General features: G+C 38.4%; 1 protein-coding gene across 1 annotated transcript; it reads right to left on the bottom strand.

Annotated features, from left to right (window-relative positions):
* Window positions 1-370: 370 nt before the first annotated feature.
* On the bottom strand, window positions 371-24,499 carry LOC139731358 (protein bicaudal C homolog 1-like). Its single transcript, XM_071642250.1, has 17 exons — window positions 24,481-24,499; window positions 17,349-17,428; window positions 15,325-15,537; window positions 14,637-14,870; window positions 13,474-13,680; window positions 12,275-12,406; window positions 9,788-9,956; window positions 8,323-8,496; window positions 6,613-7,566; window positions 5,703-5,944; window positions 5,061-5,182; window positions 3,964-4,160; window positions 3,074-3,240; window positions 2,384-2,552; window positions 1,584-1,762; window positions 944-1,043; window positions 371-489 (listed from the first exon to the last, which is right to left on the bottom strand). Exons 1-17 carry the CDS (start codon window positions 24,497-24,499, stop codon window positions 371-373), a joined length of 3,477 nt encoding a protein of 1,158 aa, XP_071498351.1.
* Window positions 24,500-26,148: the final 1,649 nt, after the last annotated feature.

Genomic DNA, 26,148 nt, shown 5'->3' with positions numbered 1-26,148 from the left:
TGTGATAATTCTCTCAGTACTACATGCCTGCATGGAGTCGTTTGCTTGGATATATTTTTTTTCTTCAAGTAACTGCTCAAAATCCAAAAATACAAGATGTCAGGAAAACTTTGTGGAAGACATCTATGAAAAGGCACAAGATGGCAATTGCATATACCATGTGTAACATTCTATCTATATACAAGATCAAAGTAACTATTTTCTTTATATTCGTAAGTTCAGTTTGATAATAGCAAACAAAAGAACCAAGCACATCTTCAATTCATGGTGAAACTGGTAGCTATCATATGAATATATTTCCTGACGTAAAAAATTCTCTCAACTTTTAACTTCATATTTTCAGCACTGTCGTCCATCGTGCTGGAACCCGCTACCAGCAAGATGTTGGGTGGGGATGCGGTTCTGAAGGCCCGGAGTAGAGACCGTTGCTAGGGTAACCTTGGTGACTAGATGAGGAACTGAAGCTCTCTTTATTTGTCTTATTCAGATCTGTTGGGATAAAAAGAATTATCAGTGGAATTGAGCTCTTGTAAGTTCTATGTGTGTGTGTATGTATGTATGAATGGGAGCGGGGGTTAAAGGTCATATGAGAAAGTCATCATGAAATGCTTAATATGTATTTTCATTTACTGCCTAGTGTTTAGTGGCTTAGCAGCAATGACAATTGGCATGTTTATGAATAGAGTTTGAACTCTTCTCTAAATACAATTTTTGATGTCAAGTGACTCCAAGAGGACGTTTATGGTTATTTTTAATCTTCATATTGGGGTGAAGCATACATGTACATCTAGAGACAAGTTTGAAATAGGTCTGATCTTCTAAGAAAAATTCTGCTGAGGAAAACTATGCATCCTTCAACCTTCACCTCCTTCCCTTAAATCCAACACCCACAACACTTTCTTCCAGAGAGCACAGATGGGTTGGTAAACTGATGATCTCCTACCTGATATGGCCAGGAGCATCTTTCTCCTTGCACCAAAGGTTGTGATGCCAAGCTCTTTCAGATCCTTGTCAGTCAGGGTCAAAAACGTGGATAAATCAATCTGTGGACAAAGAGATATTATTGATAGTGTCGTGATGACGAGTCAGATAACAGACTTATGTGCCTGAATCTTGTCAATACCTCCACGGCTGTTGGCATATACTTCAGGCCAACAAGAATCAGCAAATGTCATCTTTCAGGTTTTGAGGTCACTGCACAAAGTCAGACTTGAGAAACTGTCCTTCAGCATAGTTATCAATTAGCATCTTAGATAATTTATAACTTTGCAAGTTATACTTGAGGCCATTCTGATGTCATTCATACACTTGGAACATTTGCATGCTTCCTGCCTTATAGTCAAATCTGAATAAAACATAGTTGTAGCCTTCCAACTCTTTTCTTTGCACAAGTGTAAAGACTAGTATTTGCAATACAAGTTGAGATCCAGCTGTTGCATCTTTTAACACCATGTAATTCGAAGTATTGCCTCACTCTAAATATGTCTTCTATATCTGGCTCTTACTGAAGAATCTTGATCACTGCAATCAAAAGCTCTTTAGAGACCAGCCATAAATGACTTGCTCATTAACGAGAGACACACCTCTTGTTGCTGAAAGACGTTGGTGTACTTTCCAAGCCCCAGGTTGAGGAAGATGTCGGAGAGGTCTGGTTGAGAAGACAGAGATGAGTTGAGATCACTGGTCACCCACAGCCCCTTACTGCTCTTTGGCAATGTCCCGCTGTCGATGTAGTTACTGCAGCTTATGTCGCTGAAGGTTGCTGTACATAGAAAGGGTCACAAATACTCGGGTAACAGCTGAGAAGTATCCACAGCATTCCACAGCATATCATTTACAAACAACTACTGTAATCATTCGATACTAATAAATGAACCTACATGCCAATCATTTTCTCAGTCAGTATTTGATCTTGATAACACTGAAAATTGTCTTCACCTTAAGACAGGAATATAAGAGGAATGTTGCTAATATTGTCCTCACAATAAAAGCTCCTCTGCTTGCAGTTAAAATAATGTTGGTACATATATCAAGCAGCTGTCATGGGTTAAAAAAAAAGAGCATCCACTACAATACTGATACCCCCTCCCCCCCCCCCCCCCCATTTTCATCATGCTCATTGTAATTCTTCACTACAACACAATTGCTACAACCAGCCTCATCACCACATTCATCATTCTCTTTGTCATCAACATCATTAACATAATCATAATCACAACAATCATCTGACCAACCATTTTACCACATTTTCATCAATGTCACCTTCATCATCTTTCTCCTTTACCACATATCACATCCCCCTCTTCCAATCTTCTCCTGTCATATCCTTGACTCTTCTGTTAAATCCCTGACACTAGCCACCTCCCTCTACCCCCTTACTCACCCCGTTTCTTCTTGCTCTGCTGGAAGCCTGGTGGTGGATTACTGTAGGTGTTGTTGTTCTCCATGGGAGTGATGTCTTGGGTGGGCCTGTCAGGAGGCCAGGTGCTGATAGAGGGGGGTGGAGGAGGGGAAGATGTGCCCCCCTGATCAGACTCCTCATGGTTTGGTGTCTAAGAAGGAAAATATAGTAGAATATTCTTAGTAATGTGAAGATACTCCTTATTGATATCATGTCTATTGACACATCATGACACACATTGGACTTCGCTATAACGAGAAGATTTACTATCACATTGCTTTACTTAAGTGTACTGTGAACTTGGAAGAGTCATATCTTTATTTGGTGCTAAACAAAGAAACAAGAAATATAGCATTATTCATTTTCTATGTGCCATTTCCCATCAACACCTCCATGGCTCCACCACTCTAAATGAAACATGGATCAACATAGCTCTCTAACACTCTCCAAAAGATGTTTCAAATGAAGCTTGATGATTAGTTACATCAAATAATTACCATGGCCTACTACGGTAATTTTACCTGGTTCCTATTACTCTTTATTTTCTCTGTTCTAAAGCTATTACATTCTCATCTGTTCATGTCTGTCAATTTTGGATAAAATGACACCAAAATAAACAGATTGAATATGCATTATGCTGAACGAGCTCAAAAACCTGGGGTATATAATCACCTCGTAAGTGGTAGGAAGAGGGTTGTTATCCCTCTGGAAGAGAGAGAATCCGTTGGTCCTCCTCGCCTCCCTGATGGCAGACTCCGGCATGGACTTAGAGAAGCCCAGGCCACTCCAGAGATCAGTGGGAACTCGGACCTCTGGAGCCACAGGTTTCTTCTTCATTGCTTGGGAGTGGAAAGATGGGGACACAAATGAGTCCATATTATCACCATTTGATATCTGAACATAAAGTAGAATATCTGAACATAAAGTAGAATATCTGAACATAAAGTAGAATATCTGAACATAAAGTAGAATATCTGATCATAAAGCAGAATTCACAGCGTCTGAAAAAATAACCCTCTTGCTACCTCCTCGAGACCTCTATATCTACCTGTCCACAACAGAAAGGATGAGTCCCTTAAATTGGGGTTTATTGATATTGTTTCCTCCTTGTTAAAACCTACTCGAAGCCACTAAATTTTCCACTCTACATGAATCTGGTCATATGACATTCATGAAATTACTTTCAGGACAAACATCAAGACCTTAACCTTTTCTTCACCTCTTATCACTGAAATGTTGTAAATTCTTAAAAGATCTAACATGCATGTATGGTAGCACCCATTCCCACTGGGAATGGCTTAAATTGTGGAAATAGGCAAACAGTTCACAAAACCTGAAACAATTCAATAACACAAAATTTCAAAAAAGCAAGAAGATATCAAGCAGTGGGGTGAAGGTTGAGGTGTGAATTTCCGTCTATTTGTCTCCCTCTAGAGGGAGACAAATTGAAGAAAATCCACACCTCATGAGATTTCCTACTTCCATCTGCATGGGCTCTGTTTGAGTGTAAGGCACCCTAGATATATTTTCCAGGGTCTCCCTGAAGTGGTATATGTACATACCTTTTGTTGCCAAGAATTTCTTTTTGTCGTAGTCATCTCCATAAGTAGAAGAAGCCGTCTCCTTGTCCTCTCCTTCCAGCTCCTTCTCTTGCTCCAGCTTTCTCTCCAGTCTCCTCTCCCGTCTCTCACACCCTGGAGCCCGCTTGTCGGAGCCGTCGGAATCACATCCAGACTCCGAAGACCGTCTCCCGTAACCACTGCAGAGCAATCGTAACAACCATTGTCAGTTAAAAAGCGGCAAAGCATCCAAGCCTTGTAGCATAATTGTTGCCTGGGAGATTCTAACATCTCTACATACCAGTACTTCAAAAAGGGCCCACCAGGTTCTGACATACAATGGGTTTATGGTCTATAAAGGAAGGGGTTCTGACTAGTGATGTCACAATGGGTTTATGATCTATAAAGGAGGGGGTTCTAATTAGTGATGTCACAATGGCTTATTGGTTTATGAAGGAAGGGGATTTTTAATTGATGTCACAATTGGTTTATGATCTATGAATGAAGGGGTTTTGACGAGTGATGCCAAATGGGTTAATGGTCTATGAAGGAGGGGGTTTTAACTAGTGATGTTACAGTGGCTTAATGGCCTCAGAAGGAAGGGGTTCTGACTATTGATATCAGAATTGGCAGCTTTGCTTTAATACATTTACTTCTGACATGTTTACAAAGGATTAAAAATATCAACATGCTGCCTTTGATCTCCACAGAGGTACCACATGACACACACTCACCTCCCCCTCCCCCCAAGAAAAAAAAATCCATCATCATTCCATAATGAACTGCTGGTGCATTGCAAAAGCAAGCTCCAAAATAGTGTCTGCATAAAAATCACACTTTATTTCAACACACTACATAAAATAGGTATAGCATGTGCACTCACTTGGTACAATACAGCATGCTATCATAAATGGCAGTGGAACTCTAACCCGTTGAGGAAGGGCTAAGTTTGTTACAACGCGCATTTCCCTTAGACACTTGCCAGAGTATACTCTGGACTTGTTTTCAATGGGTTAAAGTCTTTTGGACTCTACTTCAACTGTAAGTTTATATGTCATGTACTATGTATTTTATCAAAGGGTAAAGATATGTCTACTTACTTTAATGCATTGTTGTTGGAGAAAAGAGACACTGAAGCTTCATCAGGGGTCAGTGACCTTCGACCTCCACCCAACATTCCTGAAAGGTCATGGCTGCTGTTGTTTGGTGAGAAGTTGTTACTCTGTTTGGGAAAATATAAAGATAAATTTCAATTCCTTAATGATTTGTAAGTGTACATTTCTTACCATTGCTCTCTCATTCCATATGTGACTATAATTCTTATTTCCCATATTTCATACAACTAGTTTAACTGCCTACTGAAGTCAGTTGTCACCAATGAATGATAATAGTCAAGAATCACTTCTCAATAAAACCACATACAAACACAAACAAAGTAGCTTGTAAGTATTTTCCACAAGAAACATGGAGGATTCATATAACAAGGAATGAACAAGGTCAGTCTGCAATGAGACCACAATGCATCATTTGCCATAGTAACTTGTACATTATAATTTCATCCATCTAGCTTTCAATTACCTGACAATTCCACAAAATTACAAGGGGCATCCCCCCCCCCCAAAAAAAAAAAAAAAAATGTCACAAAGCACTTTAACAGATAACTTCATGCCTTTGACTAAACATAGCTAAAGAGTAGTAATGTTTGATAACGATTTCAAAGAAGTGAGTTGAGTGCACTCTACCTGCAGCTTCAAACTACTGCTCGGGGAGCTGTTACTCTGGGCCAGCACCAGGTCTACGAAGCTGGTGGGGCTCCGTGGGACACTGTGGCCACTGCTGCCACTGCTCTGATCTAGACCCATGTCAGCTGGCAGTGCACTCTGACCCAACTGGCCCAGTGGGGGCGTTACCGTGGTGATGAGGTCGATAGGGCTGGTGTCCCGCGGGCTCTGGGAGGGGAGGTTGGTTTGGGATGGCTGTGGCCCTGCCCGCCGTGTGTCTTTTGAAAGTGGAGAAGTAGAAAAGGGAGAGAGAAAGAGGTTGGGAACAGAAGCACTCGAAATAACTGGCCACCGATGAGACTCTAGTATGAATTATTACATTACACTGCACAAATCGCCCATTTGTTCCACGATGTCAGCACAAAACCTGTTTAGAACATATGTCTGTAACTTTAATATACAGCCATAAAACTTGTTTGTATTCATACACTCATGCATCAAACTTGAAGAAAAATGTGTGTATGTGAAACCATTATCAGGTTTGGTATAGTCACTGCCTGATATAAAGATCTTTGATTTTTTTTTCTCTTCCTCAAACTTTTTTTAGTACACATCCTTGATGTCTAAAGACAATTTCAGCTGGAAGATGAGAAGACAAGAAAAGGAGAAAAAGGGAAAATGAAGGTAGCATGAGAAGTGGTCTGAAACCAAAAAGAGAAAACAATAAAAAGGAATACGGAAGATGTGAAGACAGAGGGAAACTATATTTGAGTTCAGAATTGATGTTGCAGAAGATAAAGGAATACAGAAAATAAAAACAAGGAATTAGAAGCACAAGAGCAACAGGGAAAGAGTAATTTACACTAATTTCAGAATAAACATAGAATTAGGAACTCTAATGAGCGGTGCCCACCTAACTCTGGCATCACACCTGTTGGTTGCATACTCTTGAGATGCATCATCAAGTCCTTCAGCTGGTTGTTGTTATTGCACACACTGGCAAACTCTCGACTGCTGCTGATACTGTTCAGATCTAGCTGAGCCAGCTGTGAAGTCACCATCGCTGGGTCTGGCTTGGCAAATCCTGGGGGAGGCTGAGGGGTGCGAGGCGTCGTCGTCTGGGGGCTCGGCATCTCGGGTATCGTCCCGGGAACGGATGTCGCAGAGGTGGCGCTTGGGAAGATGCTATGTGGGAGGGGTGGTGGGGGGATGCTGCGGTTGGCACCCAGCTGGAGCTGTGGATTTTGCACTTGATGGAGGGCATTCTGCATTTGTTGCATGGTGGCTTGAAGGGACTGAGGTAGCATGTTGGGTGGAAGCATCGAGGCTTGCTGGGTGGTGGGCGTCGGCTGAGCAGGGGAGGCGGTGGGGTTGGTCTGCAGTTGGGAGTGCATGCTGACCGGTACAGAATGCCTTGGAAGACCAGACTGAACTGCCGCTGTGCTGAGATTTGCCTGGAGTCCCGCTTGAGCATTGTAAGGAGCCGAGACCTGATTGGTAGCGTGCAGGGAGGCCTGGACGGCACTTGTGGCTGGATTCGTTGGAAGCGCGGTAGCAGTCGCTAGAGCCGAGGCATTGACATGAGACTGAAGGGAGGCCTGCACAGACCCACCGGTGGGGCTGGTGGGCAGGGCGGTGGGGACCCCAGGGGCACTCTGATTGGTTGCCTGTAACACGGACTGCAGGGGTGCTAGACTGGGATTGGGGTGCACTGCATGAGACATGGTTGCCACGGTAGCACTCTGGAGGGGGGAGGTGGTGTTGGTTGCCATGGGACTGGATGCAGCATTGGTAGTCAGGCTGACTGAGCCTCGAGGGGAGGTGAGGAGGAGGGGGTTGATAGATGGTGTGACCAAGACAGGTGTTACACCTTGAGACGGCATCCCTGAAAATACAGATGAACACAAAATGGAACATTTCATATCAACTCTAGCATTGATATAATTCATTATGTTTTTATACATACAATAATTTCTTTTTGCATGCATAGAATCTTGATAGAGCTTCAGGGAATTCTACTCTATTCAGAGCTAAGTCCTTCATTGTGCAAGATGAGTGTATCTCTGCAATAAAGGTGATTTAAAAACTAACTTTACAAATTAAAATTAGATGGGGCTTTATTGGAAAATTTAATCACTAGTTTCAAAATAGGATCATGTCTTGAAAAAATACATTTTTCTTATCTGCACTGCAAATTTCTAAGAGCTTTTACGGAGCATTGAGACATTTACTAGCAACTGCAACATTGCAATTCAAATATGCACCATCAGTTGACTAAGTTTAATTAATGGCATTATTCATATCAGTTGCATCAGTCATGTAATTTGAATGAATCACATCAGTTATGTGTATTGTGATATAAGTTTGTTGCTTAAGTTGTATCTGTCAAGTCAATTGCATCAGCCATACCTATTCTATTACCAGTTATATAAGAAATTCTGGCTACATAAGTCACATCATTCACAATAATGGTATCGGTCATATAAGTTGCATCAGTCCTGTCAACTACGCAAGTGATGTTAATGGCACAAAGGGTGTTAGCCACATGTCAGATCATTGTTTCAATTGATCACTCTAATGACTTTCTGCAAGAACCAATGCCTTGGATGATGTTTTGTATGGAGACATAGAAAGTGCCAACCTGAGGCTAGGCTGGTTGGAATGTTCTGGACCGTCCACTGGGCCGGTGCGCTGGGAGTGCTGGTGATCATAGACTGCAGTGTATTGAGGTTATTGAGACTTGCCAGCCCGTTGACCGTGGGTAGGACCGTGGGGGCCGCTAGGGGAGGGCGAGTTGCACCCTGACCCAGCAGACCTGGAGATTAGTGGGGGGTACCATCGGTGGTAGAGTGGTTGAGGAAAGGGATGGGGGTGACAACACATAAATAGTGACTTCACAACAAACCCACAACAGCAGTGGTTGGAGTGCAATTTAAGTTATGTGAACATCAGACAGCCCACAGTAAACTCATTGTGCATCCAAGAAAGAGCAAGGAAATCATAATTTGGGCAATGAGCACAATCAAGCTTATAATTACTTGAAATGAAGACTCAAACATTTAATACTGCAAAAACTTCAGCTACTTTATTAATACCAAATGCCTGGCATATGTGTGACATTTTCAATGGAGGGCACCATTAATGCCATAAGTTAATCAGTAAGATATACACTCAGTTTAATTTTGACTACTAGCTTCCAACCTGGGAGGTACAATGTAATATGATCTACAATATAGTTCATTTCAGTCCAATTGTCTTCCTGTAGATGCAAATTCAGTGGGAATTTGAGGATATTCTGACGACAATCAGGGTTGTTTTATTTCTGTGGATAAAATGTTGCATAGCTATTCATCTTTTGAGAATCTTTCACGAAAAGGTCTAAAAGGTTGGGGGCAATTCAAGGCTGCTTTAGATTCTCATAATCTCTTTTAGACAAGCTATGCTCTGTTTTAGGTTATCCACCATTGTTCTATACTCTATACAGGTCAGTATAATACTGAAGGGAAAAAAAAAGAAAACCTGCACCATCAGTAATAAGACCATGAAGACCTCTTACGTGGAGAAATTGATCTTTCACTAAAATTCTATTTTTTTAACTTCCATCTAAAATATGTAAATTGTCCATATCTGATATGATGAAAGACAGGAATTGACTAAGGTGAATCAATGGATATTCAGTTTGTTCAACAACTATCTAATCAGTTTGATCCTCACATGCAGAACAAGTCAACCTAGTACATTACAAATTCATCAGTTGAAGGTGAATAGATAAGAAAAAAATAGATTAAGTGAAAGCAAAACTTGACTTCACAGGTGCCTACAAATACACCACAACACGCAGCTTTACAAACCACAAACTTCAGTGCACCAATTATGACCACCATGTTTATGTTAATGTACCATCTCATATTAATGACAACTTAGAAATGGTTTATCCAGATATGACACTTTGCATGACAAGATTATTCTGTTTTGAGTTAAACACAAACCACTAGTTTCTACTTAGTGCAATATCCCTTTGAATGAAATTGCCCGCATCCGCCTTCTGCTTGCTATGTGTAGAGTAATATAAGAGCCCCCCAAAACCAAAATGGACTCTCCCCTACCTAATGTTCCAACATTGTAGCCATGGAGAGGCAGGCATGTTCCATTCAGTCCAAGGGAAGGGCAGGTGCTGGCATTGGCTGCACAGCTCTCACACTCTTGTCCCAGAAGAATTTGCCTGGCTCTGTACATGTTGGGGGCATTCCGCTCTATGCTCTTCACAATGACAGACTGCAAGAAAAACATGACAACAGAAAAAGACAAATATTAAGGACTGTAGCAAAGAAAGAATTGATCATTTGAGGTAAATATCAAATCAAAGAACGTAATAATTAGTGCAAGTATGGTGACATAATACTGCTATATTTGATATTATGACAACTACGTTTTGATTTTGATATTAAGAAAAATGTCACAGTTGACTCCCATTATAACAAAGCCCTCAGGACCAACAGTTTTCTTTCGTTATATCAAATTTTCGTTATAAGCGAACAAATGAACAATAAAAAGCATAGAGCAGATGGTCTTGGGGCCTGAATTTTTACGTTGTTGTAACCGGATTTTCATTATAACTGTGTTCGTTACAACGGGAATGCACTGTATATGAAATCAGCATATCATTGCGAGTTAAACATGTGTTTTGTGAGTGAGTGTGTGGGTAAGCATGTGTGATTGTAAGGGAATGTATGTAATCTGATCAAGGTGGAAGCAGGTATTTACTAAATTCAAAAGCAAGCACTGATAGACACTGAGCTGGCATTTCTGCAAAGTTCTAACTGCAGTCTGCACAGTTATCTAAATTCCCTCTAACTGCAGTCTGCACAGTTATCTAAATTCCCTCTCACAAACAAAAACTTCACATTTGCATAAAAACACAAGGCGACAAACGACAACTAGTGTACTGTAGCTGGAATCCACTCAAAGAAAAAAAATAAGAGAATAAACATGACTGATGATGGGTTGGTTCATTGGTCCTTTTGAGCTTTGAAGTGGGTAAACACTTTCCCCTCCTGTTTGGGTGGACCTTCGGCTTATTTTCGGACATCAAACACACAAAGAGGGGAACAACAATAACAGCCACACTCATTGCGAGGCTTCGGTAACCACAAATGTGAGGTAGAGTGAGTCGTGAGCTCTTCAAACATTCTCAACATGCCACCCACTCCATGCTCCTATTTGCTCACATGGAAAATGCTAAGACTGCAGTCGAGAAACTCAAACAGTTTGTCGGAAGATGGAAAGAAAACACATGGAGCTGACTTTCTCACTGTAGCGAGAAAAGGCAGAATAATGGATGCTTCACAAACATTCATCTACAGAAAAAGAGGTGATGTATCAACCTTTACACCCTGCTTTGCAACAACAATGCTACAAGTTTACTAACACAGATACAGAGAAATGTGGAAAATGAACTAATTATAGTCTACATGTTAAGTGTATAAGAACATTTGTAACTGCGCCTGTTAATAACAATGCCTTTCAGCAGGAATTTCTGGCACACCGACTAAGGTGTTTCTATAAACAAAAAGCTAATAGCCTCGTTAAAGACAGGCTCAAATACTACATTGAAGGATACAAAACTTCTGAGCTGAGAGAGTTCAGCAACATCTTGCAGAGGGACATGTCATGAGGAGCAGAGTGAAATAAAGTCTTCTTTGCAAACACATTTGTGTAGTCTACATGCTAGAGAGGCATTGTATCAAAGAGCTTGTGGGTCACACTGATAAAAAGTTTTCCGGGAAGTTTATGATTTCATTTTTTATTTCATACAATAATTTAATATTATACTTCTGTGAAAGCTTTTCAAAGCTGCCTCCCCCTTCTTTTCTCTCTTAAAGATGGAGTGCATACACACACATGGATCAATGGAATTATTGACTAATAATACCAGTTTAACATCCTTTTAGTACATCCATTTTGGACAATAATGCTCAAGTATCACTCAAATCCCCTTACCCCCCCCCCCCAAAAAAAAGAATAATAATAATAATAAATACTTGTAGATTCTACCAATGATACAATAAAGGCATTAACATCAATTACACAATGAAATTTGACATTTGACCACACCCCATACAACAGCAAAAGCATTTTCATATGCTTCGTGCTGCTAACATTCAACTGGTAATCATGAAGCTGTATGAACTCTTGCTCATGCAAGAACCAGAGTTTTAAATATCTTAGATTCTACAGTAATTTTCAGTGCCTGTGGACATTTGAGTGTAACTTGAAACCACTCAATAGTCCTTTTCATATTGTTCTTGCAGATATAACTATGTACAGGCAATAAAAAAAAAGACAATGATATGTTGGAGCAGAGCAAGGCAAGATCATATCACAGGAACAAAAAAAAAAAAGACTTATCCATTAATATCAATTTCAATAGAAAAACAATCGATATGACAATGACACACATCAAAGTGCTTTACTGGAATGGAAATAATGTAATTTCATACTTGAGTACCAGAGCATCATCATTTTCATGCAAATCATATAAAGTTAACGTCCTTCTGCTTTTCAGAAGCAGAAGCTCTGCACTCGTAGCTCACCTTGTTTGGCTGCTTTGGTTTGGGTTTGATGCTGATGAAGATGTCCAATTGTTCCATTAACTGAGCTAACTTTGTGGTGTGAACTTCAACCTCGTCCTTCATGTCAAACATCAGGACTAACGGTAGACATCCCTTTGTGTGAGAAGAGAGCAGAGAATAATTGACTCATGTGAATAAATCTATAGCCTGTATATCATACAAAGGCCATCATTTCAAATCTCAAAGTTTCACTAGCCACCAAGTATGAATAGGATTTCAACACTACCTGCCTGAATTTTGTTCTGACTAATTACACTGCTGGCAATTTGGTCTTGATACATGAAATCAGAATCACATGAATATCTTCTGGACACCAAACATATCATAAAATACTGACACAAACATGTGGGAAAACTGGGCAGATAGAAGCATTTCTTGTCTCTCTATAGTCAAAATAAAATATCACAAGTTTCTTTCATCTATGAGTTGCCAAAGGATGTCCTTGTAAAAGTGACTATAAAAGAAAGGCAAGGTTCAGGAACACCATGATAACTTCCACACACAAAAAAATAACATAACAAAATTGGGCTTAAATAATTAGCAAAAACTTGATCAAAGAAACAAATGTTATGTTAACTGCATTCTTACCTAGTCATGTACCAATAAAAAATATTGTTGTGATGTTTGAAGCTGTTAACATCATGATCACTGATTGCAAACTTCAAAAGACTGTTTTAAGTTGTCTGAGAATTTATGTACTCATTAATGCACTCAGGTTTAGTGGTCTCCTGGTATAAGATATCAATATGCAAAATTTATAAAGTAATTTGAACTTTCAAACTGTTAAAATCCTATTTTGTTGTAAATATTTTCAAACACTGTAAGTATAGTCACATTTAGTCACTGTAAGTATGCCACAATAACGCATTTACTTAATTTCATAGGAAAAGAGTGTCTTTGGAACTCTAGAGTAATCTTGGAACTGAAAGAACAAATAACAGCATTAACTACCAATTGTTTTGTTTGTTTTCACAGATGTGTCATTGAAAGTCAAGTTTGGCTAGAATTCTATTTGGCAAAAACAACAGCCAAACTTTTTGTCTTTTACTCTTTGAATACACCAACTTTTGACCTTTGGTAAAATACATGTATTTGAACACTGTGTCACACATCCTGCATCTTCTAAGTCGATGAGGAGAGGTCTAGGAGTGTAATCTTACCATGAGGAGGTGCCTAGCGACGATGACCGAGTCGATGGCACCCGAGATGAAGACTGAACTCTTCTTCTGAGTGCTGTTGGGGTCTGGGAAGTGGATGCTAGCCCCAGTACACTGGCTGATCTGCTTGATGTTGAGTCCGCCACGCCCCATCATGAACTGGTGGTGTTGGGGAGAGATTTCTATCTGCGTGCTGACTGGTAGCGAACCCTGCATCACAAACCAAACGGGGAAAGGGGTGACAAATATCAACATATTTTCCTGTGCAATACATTAAGATTATCATTTTAATGTAAAACACAATATTTTCGCGGCATGAAATTTTCGTGAATTGGAGCCGACGGCCTTTTATGCAGCATTAAATTTTCGCAAGTTGCCTCTAACATTCAATGCATATAGTTTAGACAAGAACTTTCATGTGCATTTTAATTTCGCAAATCTTGGCTCTTGCGAAATTAAAATGCATGCAAACATTTATCGTTTTACAGCATATACTGAGTGATGACGTGAAATTAATGTCATTTCAAATCCATCTCCTTATTGCCAGTGTTTCTGATGAGACTTTTGTAAAGCCGTAGGTCCTGTGTGAAAGAGAGTCATATTCTTAGCAAGTAAGAACACTCCATACTTCTCTCGTAACGAGTAAGAAGAAATCCCTGCGAAGTGGTCAAACGCACAAAACTGGAAGATTTATTTTGCCATGCGGTGAGGTCTACAGGTCACAGTCACTAAGTTGTCAACTTTTCACTGCCTTTGCAGACTATGAGGTCACAAAATAATAAAAAATGATAATTACAATCTTAAAACAAATAGAAAAGGGCAACTAATAAATGATAAGAAACTTAGGCAATGCCAACATCACATAACATAGAAAAAAAGAAGATCTATAATGATGATTATTACTTATTTGATATTTTGATATTTGATATTTATTCATTTCTGCAATTTCATGACAAATGTGTAAGTACAAACTTATCATTCATGGTTTCTCATGGCAATATATTTATTTGTGTATTAAAAAAGGGTCAACTTAAAAATGAGTGTGTTTCTCAGTTCATTAACATGACTTGTCCAGAAGGGATATCAATCTCTATTCAACAAACATACAACTGGTTTCTTATTTTCAAAAGCTTTCCTTGAGTTGTTATTCAGAGCTTCACACTTACTCCCACGCTCCCTATCAGGTGTTCCATCAATCTTGATGTGCCCTCCTTCATCCCTCGGGCATTGTTGGCAGCTCCCCTCACCGTCACGGTAGTGGAATAGCCCCTGCCTCTCTGCTTCATGTTGATTGCTACTTTGTAGGTCTGTACTATTTCTTGGATCACGGGGGAGTTCATGGAGGGGGCAGGGCCCGTCGATATTGGCAGCTCAAATATTAAAACTAATGGTAATAATTCCTGCAGAGGATAAGAGAGACGAATTGTAGAAGGTTGTTAATGAGTTGTGAATGTTAAAACATTTATTTTACATATCACAGAAGGAAAACCTTCATTACAACTGCAGTCTTATATGAATGAACACATCTTTTTTCTTTTCTTTTTTATAAACACAATGTCTTTATTGTGTTTACACAAGAAGGAGGGGCTGGAAAAATGCCAAATGAGCAAAATTTCCCTTTAAATGTTGTCAATGTATCACTCCTTGAACATGGCTTAAAGTTAGTTTCTGGGAGGGTATGACATGATATGTTTAGCATCTCTGCAGTTTTTCCCCATTTCTATACAATATCAGTCTGGGTCATTGCCTTCAGAATGATTTTTTTTCCCTCCATGCAAATCATTTTGTAACAGCCCACATTGGGATGAACCCAATCGTTCAGTGAGACAACAGCTAAGACAAGAGATGACCTACCCTAATTTTAGCCCGTGCCTGCTCCACGCCCGTGATCTGTCCGGCTATCGACACCTGATTGCTCTTCTCCTGCTGGGACCCCCTATTGGAGTCTGGGAAGTGGATGTGACATTTGGTGTCGTCCATCACCTTCTTGATGATCGCTCCTCCTTTCCCTATGACGTGAGAGTGTTCCGTGTAAGACACATCCATCTTGAGTGTCACACGGTTACTCTATGGATAGATTAAAGGATAAAATGCAAGCAAAGTTGGTATATAACAAATGAGGGAACTAATTTGAATCATGAATATTCATGAGAAGAATCGGTTATCAATTACACAAAATGGTGCTCCTCAAATAAAACAAAGCAAATCTAAGCAAAACTGGAATTCAACAAAGGAGAATATACTAATTTGAATCATGAATATTCATGAGAACAAATCAGTTACTAGTCCAACAAAATGGTACATCTTTAGTAAATTAAACAAAGCAAATCTACAGATACACACACTATTTTACTCTGCCAAATCCTTATCCATAAGGTAGACTCCATCTTTTCTTCTTTTTCTTCTCCTCCTTCTCCTCCTCCTTCTACTCTTCCCTTCTTTGTCTGCCTGGTACACATCAAATTCATCATCATTACTACTGTCATTATCATCACAATATCGTCACACATCATCATAATCATCATGAATTCCATTATCTTTAGATCATTGTATCAGTTCTCATTGCCAGTACTTGTAGTCGAGGGAGATATACAGCACAACAATGTATTGTTTGCATTCCCTCTGTAATGCTACTGATGCAGGTGTACAGAGTTAACACAACGTGAGCAGGAACGAGGGAGAGATTCAGCCAAGCATAGAGAACGGTGAACAGTGAAGAGAGAGGCTAGGAAGATATAAGGAAACTAACATGGAATAATAGGATTGTGCTCTGGGAAGACCAGTTCACTGGACTTTGTGGACCAAGATATTGGGGAAAGCTAGATAGACTGCATCAAGGAAATCCCTGCTAATCCAGATAACCTCCACCTTTGGACTGAAAAGTGTGAAACTGGTCACTGCTTGCTTGGATGTTAAATGCAGAAAAAAAAATCTTCACTCTTAGTCAGAAAGTAAATGCATTTTAAAAGGAGAAATAACTACAGAAAACATGCCTTATATCCTTATTTCATTATGAGGTAGAAAACAAAAAATCACAAGAAAAGACCCCCCAAAATAAACAAAAAAAACAACAACTCATGACTCTTTTACAATTTGCTTATTAACACAAACAATCTCCAGTTTTCTCATGAGTGACACCATTTTAAACCTTCATAACATTTTTTTTTTCATTACGATAGGTAGAAAACATAAAATCACAAGACCTCAAAAATCTCATGACTATTTCACAATTTGCTTACTAACACAAAAAGTCTCAAGTATCCTCATGAGTGACACCATTTAAATCCTTCATAATCTTAACCTGTTGAGGACGGTTTGATTTTGCTACAACACACATTTCCCATAGATGCTTGCCCGAGTATACTCGGGACTCGTCCTCAACAGGTTAATTTCATTCATTACGATAGGTAGAAAACGTAAAATCACAAGAAAAGACACTCTAAAAAGATCTCATGACTATTTTTACAATTTGCTTACTAATACAAGCAGTCTCAACTATTCTCATGAGTGAAACCATGATGGTACTGACTATCTTGATCTCCCGCTGAGTTTTAAAGTCCTCCCACAATCAGATGGCTGCTATCAATACAATGCACACATCACTGGGTAGCTGGACAATCGTCAAACACATGACAGTTACACCATAGGCCCCAACGTCTTCTGGATTTACAGTGAGGTGCTCCACCATCTCCTGAAAGGTTTCCCTTCCACCAAACAAAGAGATCCCGCATTCTGCAGGTGAACCAACATGGCTTCTGATCAGCAAATTCTCTTTTCTATCCACCTGTCAACCTATTCTGGTATTCCTGGTACTGTAGGTACGACAATCCCAAGAACTAAACTATGCCATCCCCCATTGGAGGCCCCACTGTACTCACCTTTGTGTCCAGAACTGACATTATTTTCTCCTTGGCAGCCGCTACATGAAAGAGTTTTCCCGCCACCTTTATGTGAGGGTCTGAAAAGAAAAAAAGATGAATAATATGTGTGATCATTGTTTTTACGTATATCCATAATGATTCTAGTCATAGGAATAAAATGAAATGGTTAGAAGCATGTAGATGGAACAGTTTCAGTATAATTCCATGATTTGATTGTAAGTCTACAACTTGGGCAATACATGTCTGCATTTTTTTCGCATGAAATGCAAGTCACTTGAAAAGTATGACTATCTAAAATATTGGGGCTTTATTTCAGCGACAATGAACAAATCATGAAATGTGTTGTTTGAAGGTTTGCATGGTAAAGTAAATGAGAGAGAAAGGTTTGTGGTAACACCATGTGGTGTTACCACAAACCTTTCTCTCTCAAATCATGAAATGACTGCAAGTGTACTTATCTGTATATTCATATAGGCCTATATCTTGCACCTTCTATTCATCTCCTACCTATCTTCACAAACCTCCAAGTCAACCTCAACTCACTTTTCACTTTTGCATGCAGCAAAAAACAAACAAAACAACAACAACAAAGAAAAGAAAAACAATATAAAACAAAACAAGAAAGCCTCTCATTCCTTCAGTAAGCAGAACTGTGGATGGGCAAGTCAAATATGACAGATCGATGTTGTTTTCCCCTTTACACAAACATATGCACCGTGTGGCCTGTGAGGGCCACTTCACTAACGAAAATCCACCATCAAGGTTTTTCACAGTCATCCATTAATGACATCAAAATGTCTGGCTTGGCCTTTGATTGCATACAACAAAATCAGGACAAAGGCGGCCAACAATTGGTGCACTGCAGTACACATCAAACATTAGGTTGCTTTTTTTTTTTTTTTGCCTTCTGCTCCAGTTTTGCCTAGTAATTGTCACTGCCTTGTAATTGGATATTGGGCACACAGACAGCAAACAAGCTGTATGTACTTCTGGTTTTTGATCATGGACGCAATGACCATTGTTACTTTCTGTCTATAACTTGAAGCAATTTGGATGACCATGACTGCCCGCCATGTTTACTGAAGGTTCACTGACAATGGTCACTCAATGTTATGATTGTGGCTGCCAAGACTTATGTAATAACCTCATGAAATGTGAACACCGTGACGATCTCCTCACAAGTGTTTAACTAATATTTTGAGGCTAGTTCTACAATGGAAAAGATGGCAGCACACATATAGAAAGTACACACTCTACTATGTAATCAATCACTTTTTCTATACCTATGCAAAGCATCACCAACTAAAATAATAATGATAATAACTGGGAAGTATAAAAAACAATTATTTCAAACTGAATAAGAACATATTCTTCACCACTTTCTTTCAGTACTGGTAGTTCGCTAGCTTGAATTTCATGTATTATTTACTGGTTCTGACATACATTTCTTTTTCCTCAAACAAGTCACATGCCATTGAAGATTACATGTGATTTGATATTGATATATCATTGTTTAAAATGTTCAATGTTTCACTAGAGATATGAATGTGACACAATGACATACATGACTATAGCATAACTTACAGATTAGGGCATATAGGAAGGTTTACTTACTCAATGCAAACACTTCTTCCTATAGCTCCATAATAGCCAGATTCACACACAATCAAAATTAATGTTTCGGGGTTTTTTTTAATCAATTTTTGCAATGCGATGCAAAAAGCGCTAATTCTTGTGCGTGGACACACGCACACACACACAAAAGATAACTCCTGCAATATGCATGATGATGTGAAAATCAGTCCTGCTAGATTTTTTTTTTTTTTTAACTACTGTGATAATTACCAAGCATGCAATAACCAACATTAATTTTTCAATCCCATAATGCAACTTGCCACAGTCCACACACTCGTATGCCCGGGGTCACATTTCCTTTATTCATTAAAGTATGGACACAGTCTGGAGATTTAAAGTGCTTCATATATATGCAGCCAGATTTTGTTTGTTTGTTGTTGTTTTTTCACTCTGGCTCGATTTTTTTAAAAAACTATAACTGTTGCAATGGTTTGCTCTGCAGAGCACGCTAACAGTGGCAAATTGTATCAATTTTTACATCGCAATGCACAAACCAATAACTCCCCAGTGTGAGTGCTGTTACTGTAAAATGGTTCCAGCACAAAGACATTCTTGCCACAAGGAAGTGAAAGTCTTTGGAACATCTCTAGCCCCGTGCCATCTTTACAGCGGTGTCTATAATCTCATCAAATCCAAAGACAACTAGTTGACAGTGAGTGTTTGTGGACAACAACCTGCTGAGAAAACTTGACCTAAAATAACAGCAGGATAATCCCAGGAATTAGAGACTGGCTGCTTTCTGCTTCTCCCCCTGACTGATAAAGTATTGATTGCTGAAGATGCTGTGAGTAAATTACTCAAGGAATGCAGAATGTGTGAAGAAGATTCATTTCATCCACCCCCCCCCCCAAAAAAAAAAAAAAAAATGGGAGAAAGGCCTGTTGGTGTTCCTTTCTCTTTATCTCATTTTGAGCGCCTGTTCTTGGTGCATTTTTCTTTACTTTTTCCTCTGCTTTTCTTTCCTCATGAACAAATAAGTTAGCTTCCTCTTCTCTTCATTTCCTTGTCTTCTGCTCTGACAGCCTGCATGCATATATTGATAATTATCCCACTAGACACCATTTTATTTCCCCCACCCCACACAAAAAAAAAAAACTATATAAAAAAAGAGGCATAAAATCTTACCCTACAATATCATACAGTGATACTGCTTGGCTAGTGAAAATCAAAATCACTCCTGAACGTAATGCTTTTAAACCAATTCTTCTTCCTACTGCATCTCCTTGCAGCCAACCAACAGTTTTCAAAATCCTTTGCTTCACTAAAAAAAAACCCAAGAAATTTCCATATTTTTCTAGATACCTGCAGGCTGGAGTACAGTATGATTATCTCAACATGATTTAGCTTTTAAGCAACATTATGCTCCTAAAAAAATAAAAAAAAAATCAGTTATACATTATACACTTTTAAAATATCTCAATGTAATTGTGAATGTCCCTTGACAATTTTTAAGTGCCTTGAACATTTAAATGCAGAGCCCACTCACACAAGAAGAGCATTTTCTTTGTCTTCAATGGTACCTGCTATGTAAGTTGTGTTTTCATTACTGTGGTTTCAGCAAAACCTGTACAATTGGTTCCAGAGTCTGTACCAGGAAATGTGCCTAAAACGGTGTCACCAGAATTTCTCAAACTAATCTAGATGTCTCCACCATCCCTACTTGATAACTGACGATACAAAGAAGCAAACCTAGTCACCGTGACAACAGGAAGTAGTTAGCTGCTTCAGCTATGTCTTTTGAGACATGAGAACAAACTGGGAAGTCTTCCTCTTGTGCCAAACGGCGGGGAAAGTCTGGCTTCGTCTTCTTTCAACTGACCTCACAATGTCACCAGGCTTTGTGTGTATGCTAAATTCTTAGTCTTTTTATAGACAACAGATTGTTTGTTTTTTTCTCCTACTCTCCCACCCCACTTGTTGTTGTAGCTTTTAATTTCTGCTCAGTCTAATTCTTTCATAGTCTTAGGCAATGCTGTTCACTACAGCTATAGGGTGATGTGTCATTCCAGTATGCATATATTGCAGGGAAAGACATCATATCATTAAATGCAATACTTAGCAATTTTCAGTAATCTTAAAGGGGAAGGCTAGAAACTGATCAGTGGGTATCAGTAGAAATGCTGGGAGATGATTGTTCCAATCCCTATGGGATTCATTCAAGAGTTCATTGTATATCTATTGTTGTGTGAAAATGATTTGCTTCAGAACGGTCTCATATTCAAGTAATGTGCAGGTTAGTGCTCCGTCACTGACCAGGGACCCTAACCTGGAAGCATTAAACTGCATATTACTTGAATATGAGACCATTCTGAAGCAAATCATTTTCACACAACAATAGATATACAATGAACTCTTGAATGAATCCCATACGGATTGGAACAATCATCTCCCAGCATTTCCACTGATTCCCACTGATCAGTTACTAGCCTTCCCCTTTAAGCAAACTACTATCATACGACAGCGGAAATATAAAAACTGATGTTGTGATGTTTTCATTTAGAAAAAGAAATACTAGTCACACACAATAATGTGTATGCAAACATATTTTTTCAAAGTCTCACATATTTTTTCCCACACAATAATGTGTATGCAAACATATTTTTTCATAGTCTCACATATTTTTTAATGTTTCACAAACTTCTAATCAAGAATATCTGGGAACATAAGCACTCTACCATACAAGGAAAAGTTTACCTAGCTCTCTGGACATAAAGCTTTATTACCGAACCTCTATCATATTAAAATGTTTATTACAATGTCAGTAAATCAAGAAAAATATGGCTATTCATAATTCATAAGTCATACTATCACTTAAAGGTCCAGTTTACCTTTGGTAGTAGTGATTTAAAAAATGTTCAAGATATCATATTTGATGCATATGTGTAGGTCAGTTTTATCACAAGACATCCTACCATTCAAAAATTTTGCATTAGAACCTGAAATATAAGGATATATCACTATTTTTTTCAATAAACCGTAACTGTAGACAGTTTAGTCTAGAAACATTTTTATTATAAACATTGTTCACATTTTGTGTACTGTAAAACGAGAAATGTTCGCGTGCATTTTAATTTCGCGAATTTCGCGAGCGCCAAGATTCGCGAAATTAAAATGCACGCGAAATTTCTTATCTACACTATATGCATTGAACGCATGAGGCAATTCGCGAAAATTTCTTGCCGCGAAAAAGGCCGTCGGCTCCAATTCGCGAAAATTTCGTGCCGCGAATATATCATGTTTTACAGTATTTAACAATATTTAACATTGATTATACTACTTAAATTCTTACATTGGTTGTTTCTATCCCCAACTCACATTTTAGACCTATTTTGAAGCACGAATGCTGGATTTTTATTTCATCTGCAAATGGTAAATTATGCCTTTAAGATGACTTCCATTAAAGACCATGTGAATGACAGTGATCTATGATGATGACAGTGATGATACTGACCTTAATGGTAATACCAATAAAAGAATAATGATAATAATAACAATAACAATAATAATAATAATAATAATAATAATAATAATAGTAATAACAACAACAATAATAATAATAATAATAATAATAATAATAATAATAATAATAATAATAATAGTAATAACAACAACAACAACAATGATAATAATAATAATAATAATAATAATAATAATAATAATAATAATAGTAATAACAATAATAATAATAATAATAATAATAATAATAATAATAATAATAATACGAAGAAAAAGAAGAAGAATCATGACTATGGTGATAATGATATGCCTTTCATATTTCACAATAATACATAAAAACTGAAAATCAGAATATCCCATCTAAATGTTTCTAACACGTAGGATTCCACAATGTCCCATATTGTAATCAAACCGTATACATATTGCCAAAATCATTAGAAGCAAAACATCTTGTTGCACCAGAAACACAGACCATACACTGTGTACAAACTATACCGCATAAAAAGAAAATGCACACTGGCATATATCAGCTGTACTTTTTCAAGGACTTTTTTTAGTAGAAGTGATATACATAAAACTTTTCAATCTCTGAAAGAACACTGAGATTCACATCTTTGGTATCTTTGAGTGATCTAACACGTCTAAAAAAATGCATATCTGTATTATATACTGCATATAACCATCTAGTCAAAGAGAATATGAATATATGGAGCACATGATATAAAAGTCCCCAACAAAGATGACTATCCCGTGGTGAGAAATCACCAAACTGCCTATAACTTCTCTGTTTATTCCTGCTTGGTATGACACTCCACTCTGCTAAAATTGAACATAATTCATGTCATTATACAGTATAGTTACCATTTGTGCTCACTGACTTAATCTGACCCCCATTTCAATTAACCCGTTGAGGACGAGTTCCGAGCATACTCGGGCAATTGTCTATGGGAAATGCGTGTTGTGGCAAAATCAGTTCGTCCTCAATGGGTTAAACTCACGGATCTGACAGACACCCATCAGTTGGGTAACATAAACTATATGTCAACTAAGTTACAAATTACATTATTATAATATTCACCATGAAGAAACTAGAAGGAAATTGTATCTTATTGAGGAGAATGAATACTGTAAAACATGATATATTCGTGGCATGAAATTTTCACGAATTGGAGTTGATGGCCTTTTTTGCGGCATGAAATTTTCGGGAATTGCCACTGGCATCCAATGCAAATAGTGTAGACAAGAAGTTTCGTGTGCATTTTAATTTCGCGAATCTTGGCTCTCAAATCTTGGCTCTCACGAAATTCGCGAAATTGAAATGTACGCAAACATTCCTCGTTTTACAGTAGCTTAACCAAAAATTGGCCACTTCAGCAAAGCAAAGCACACTCAATGAATTGTATGAAGAAAGGATCAGATATATACAGTACATTTCATGATATATACCACCATTCCTTCAAAAGGTGAGGCATGGTTATAGCAGAAATATCCCTCTGTGTAAAGGGGATAAAATCAGGGCTGCTCTATGAGAGAAAGTTCAATGCCAAATGACAGTCAGAAGACCAATTAGAAGTAATAAACTTTTAAGGCATTATTTACCATTTGCAGATGAAATAAAAACCCAGGTTTAGTGCTTCAAAATAGTTGTAAAATGTGAGTTAGGGATACAAACAACCAATGTAAAATTGTTCATCAGTTTAATCAATGTTAAGTATTGTTGAATATACAAAATGTGAACAATAGTTACAATACAATTGTTTCTAGACTAAACCATCTACAATTATGGTTTATCAAGAAAAATAGTGATATCTCCTCATATTTTAGGCTTTATTGTGATTTTTTTTAAAGGTAGGATGCTTTGTGATACAACTGACCTACACATATGCATCAAATGTGATAACTCAAACATTTTTTTAAAATCACTGCTCCAATGGTAAACAATACCTATAAAGGATATCCATCACATTGGCAAAAGCCATGTTTACATCAATCAATATGGATATGAATAATAAGCATTAACCATTAACAATGTACTCACCATAGCCGTAAGTGTTCATCAAAACACACTAGTCACTGAAACTCAGAGCACAAAGAAATATATGTATATATTCAAGGAATGGAATATATGAAATATTCCGGTGTGATCCAAACACATTGATCACCAAGAAACAGGGAAGTGATCATTTATCTCCACATGTCATCAGTTCTCCAGGTCTGAAAGGTAACACTCCTTGCTCAAACTAATTCCTCCGAAAGACATCTTATCACAGAGGAGAACACCTCCCAGGCAGCCAAAGGTAAGCTATGCAACCTACTTCTCCCGGTTAGGTACATATCCCACTGTGGAGTGACCGAAAAGTTTCATCCTCGCCCTTTCCCTCTTCTCTCGATCAAAACAAAACGTTGCCTATAGTTGCTGGTGTCTTCTCCCTTGCCCCTCATGTAATCCAACACTAATGACGGGGGCGCGATCAATCACATTGCTTGGAACCAAAAAACTTTAATGGGAGAGGCTTCTAGAATCATGTTGCTTCCGGAAAACATCCAGTCCGGCACCCATTCACTACAGGTGCGCTCCGATTAACTCTACTGCTGCAGTCGCCAAACTCTGGTAGGCATGATTGGTGAGAGAGACTGCGAGAGATGGCGATAACCTCGGCTGCTCCGTTAAAGCAAACAGCGCTGTGTGCTCGTGTGTGCTCAAGACCAGCAGTGTAGTCACACAATCAAAATCACTTCTTTTCTTCTTTCTCGATCTCCAAGCTCGTCTTCTTTTTGCCTCCTTTTTCTCTCACTCTTGTCCCCGATGCACTAAGCTCCTAGTCAAATCCCAGCCAACAGTTCAATACAAAGAACTGCTCTATGGCACTCTCTTGCTCCTTCTCACACCGCAATAGACGGATCGCTGAACGCATCAGTACACCCGAAGAGAGGGAGCCTCTATTTCTCTCCCCCTTTTCTCTCTTTCTTGCTTCCATTAATGATGTTCTGACGTATTCGCAAAATGCCGAGAGGAAATAAACTGAAATGCATGAGTGTAGAAGGGTGCTTAATCCAAAGACGTTTGTGTATGAGGAAGACAAAGTTTGTTTTCGACATTGAATAGAGCACACTGAGGACCAGTGATGGCAATTACTATCTAATTACTCCTGGAGGGTTAGCTACGAAACCTCATTGATTTCACATGGGAAATAAACATCCGTGTATGAAAATCCCATTATACTCAGCAAAGGTAATTGAATCACTATTATGACTTCAAAATGAACTACACTGAAAGGTCTTACTAATTGAAAACATCATGTAGCTATGATTCTGACTTCCAAATTTCTCTAATCAAACATCTTGCATCATGCTTTAACTTATTTTCACTTTTTAATGCTCTTTTAACAAACACTGGTACTAGTACCTCGAACATCATCATTCAAATGTATGGTGTATGCTTTCTTATTTTGTGAGGTGAAAAGCTAATCATAAAACATAAATAGGCTTACTGTACTGTAAACTATTTAAAGATGTTACGATATTATCAACACTTAGCTACAAGCATTTACTAATACAGTCTGACTTCAGTATATAAAATCAAGTCATCTAAATGGGTATGGTACGGAGAGTTTTATCATTCTAATACACTGCCGTATACTCACTTGTGTACTAACTAACAATGAATGAAATGAACTACCCCCACCTCCCCCCCCCCAAAAAAAAG

Source organism: Diadema antillarum, unplaced genomic scaffold, assembly GCF_040938485.1.
Source record: "Diadema antillarum isolate AM-2024a unplaced genomic scaffold, OU_Dant_1.0 seq00000368_RagTag, whole genome shotgun sequence".
Taxonomy (NCBI): domain Eukaryota; kingdom Metazoa; phylum Echinodermata; class Echinoidea; order Diadematoida; family Diadematidae; genus Diadema; species Diadema antillarum.
This window is presented reverse-complemented; position numbering and strand designations above follow the sequence as displayed.

Bases quoted from the DNA above. Each gene is read 5' to 3' on its own strand.
- LOC139731358 (XM_071642250.1), bottom strand. The intron at 14,871-15,324 runs GTAGGTCATCTC...TATCCTCTGCAG, and splicing joins AGGCACGGGCTAAAATTAGG to GAATTATTACCATTAGTTTT. The intron at 1,763-2,383 runs GTGAGTAAGGGG...TTCTATGTACAG, and splicing joins GCAGAGCAAGAAGAAACGGG to CAACCTTCAGCGACATAAGC.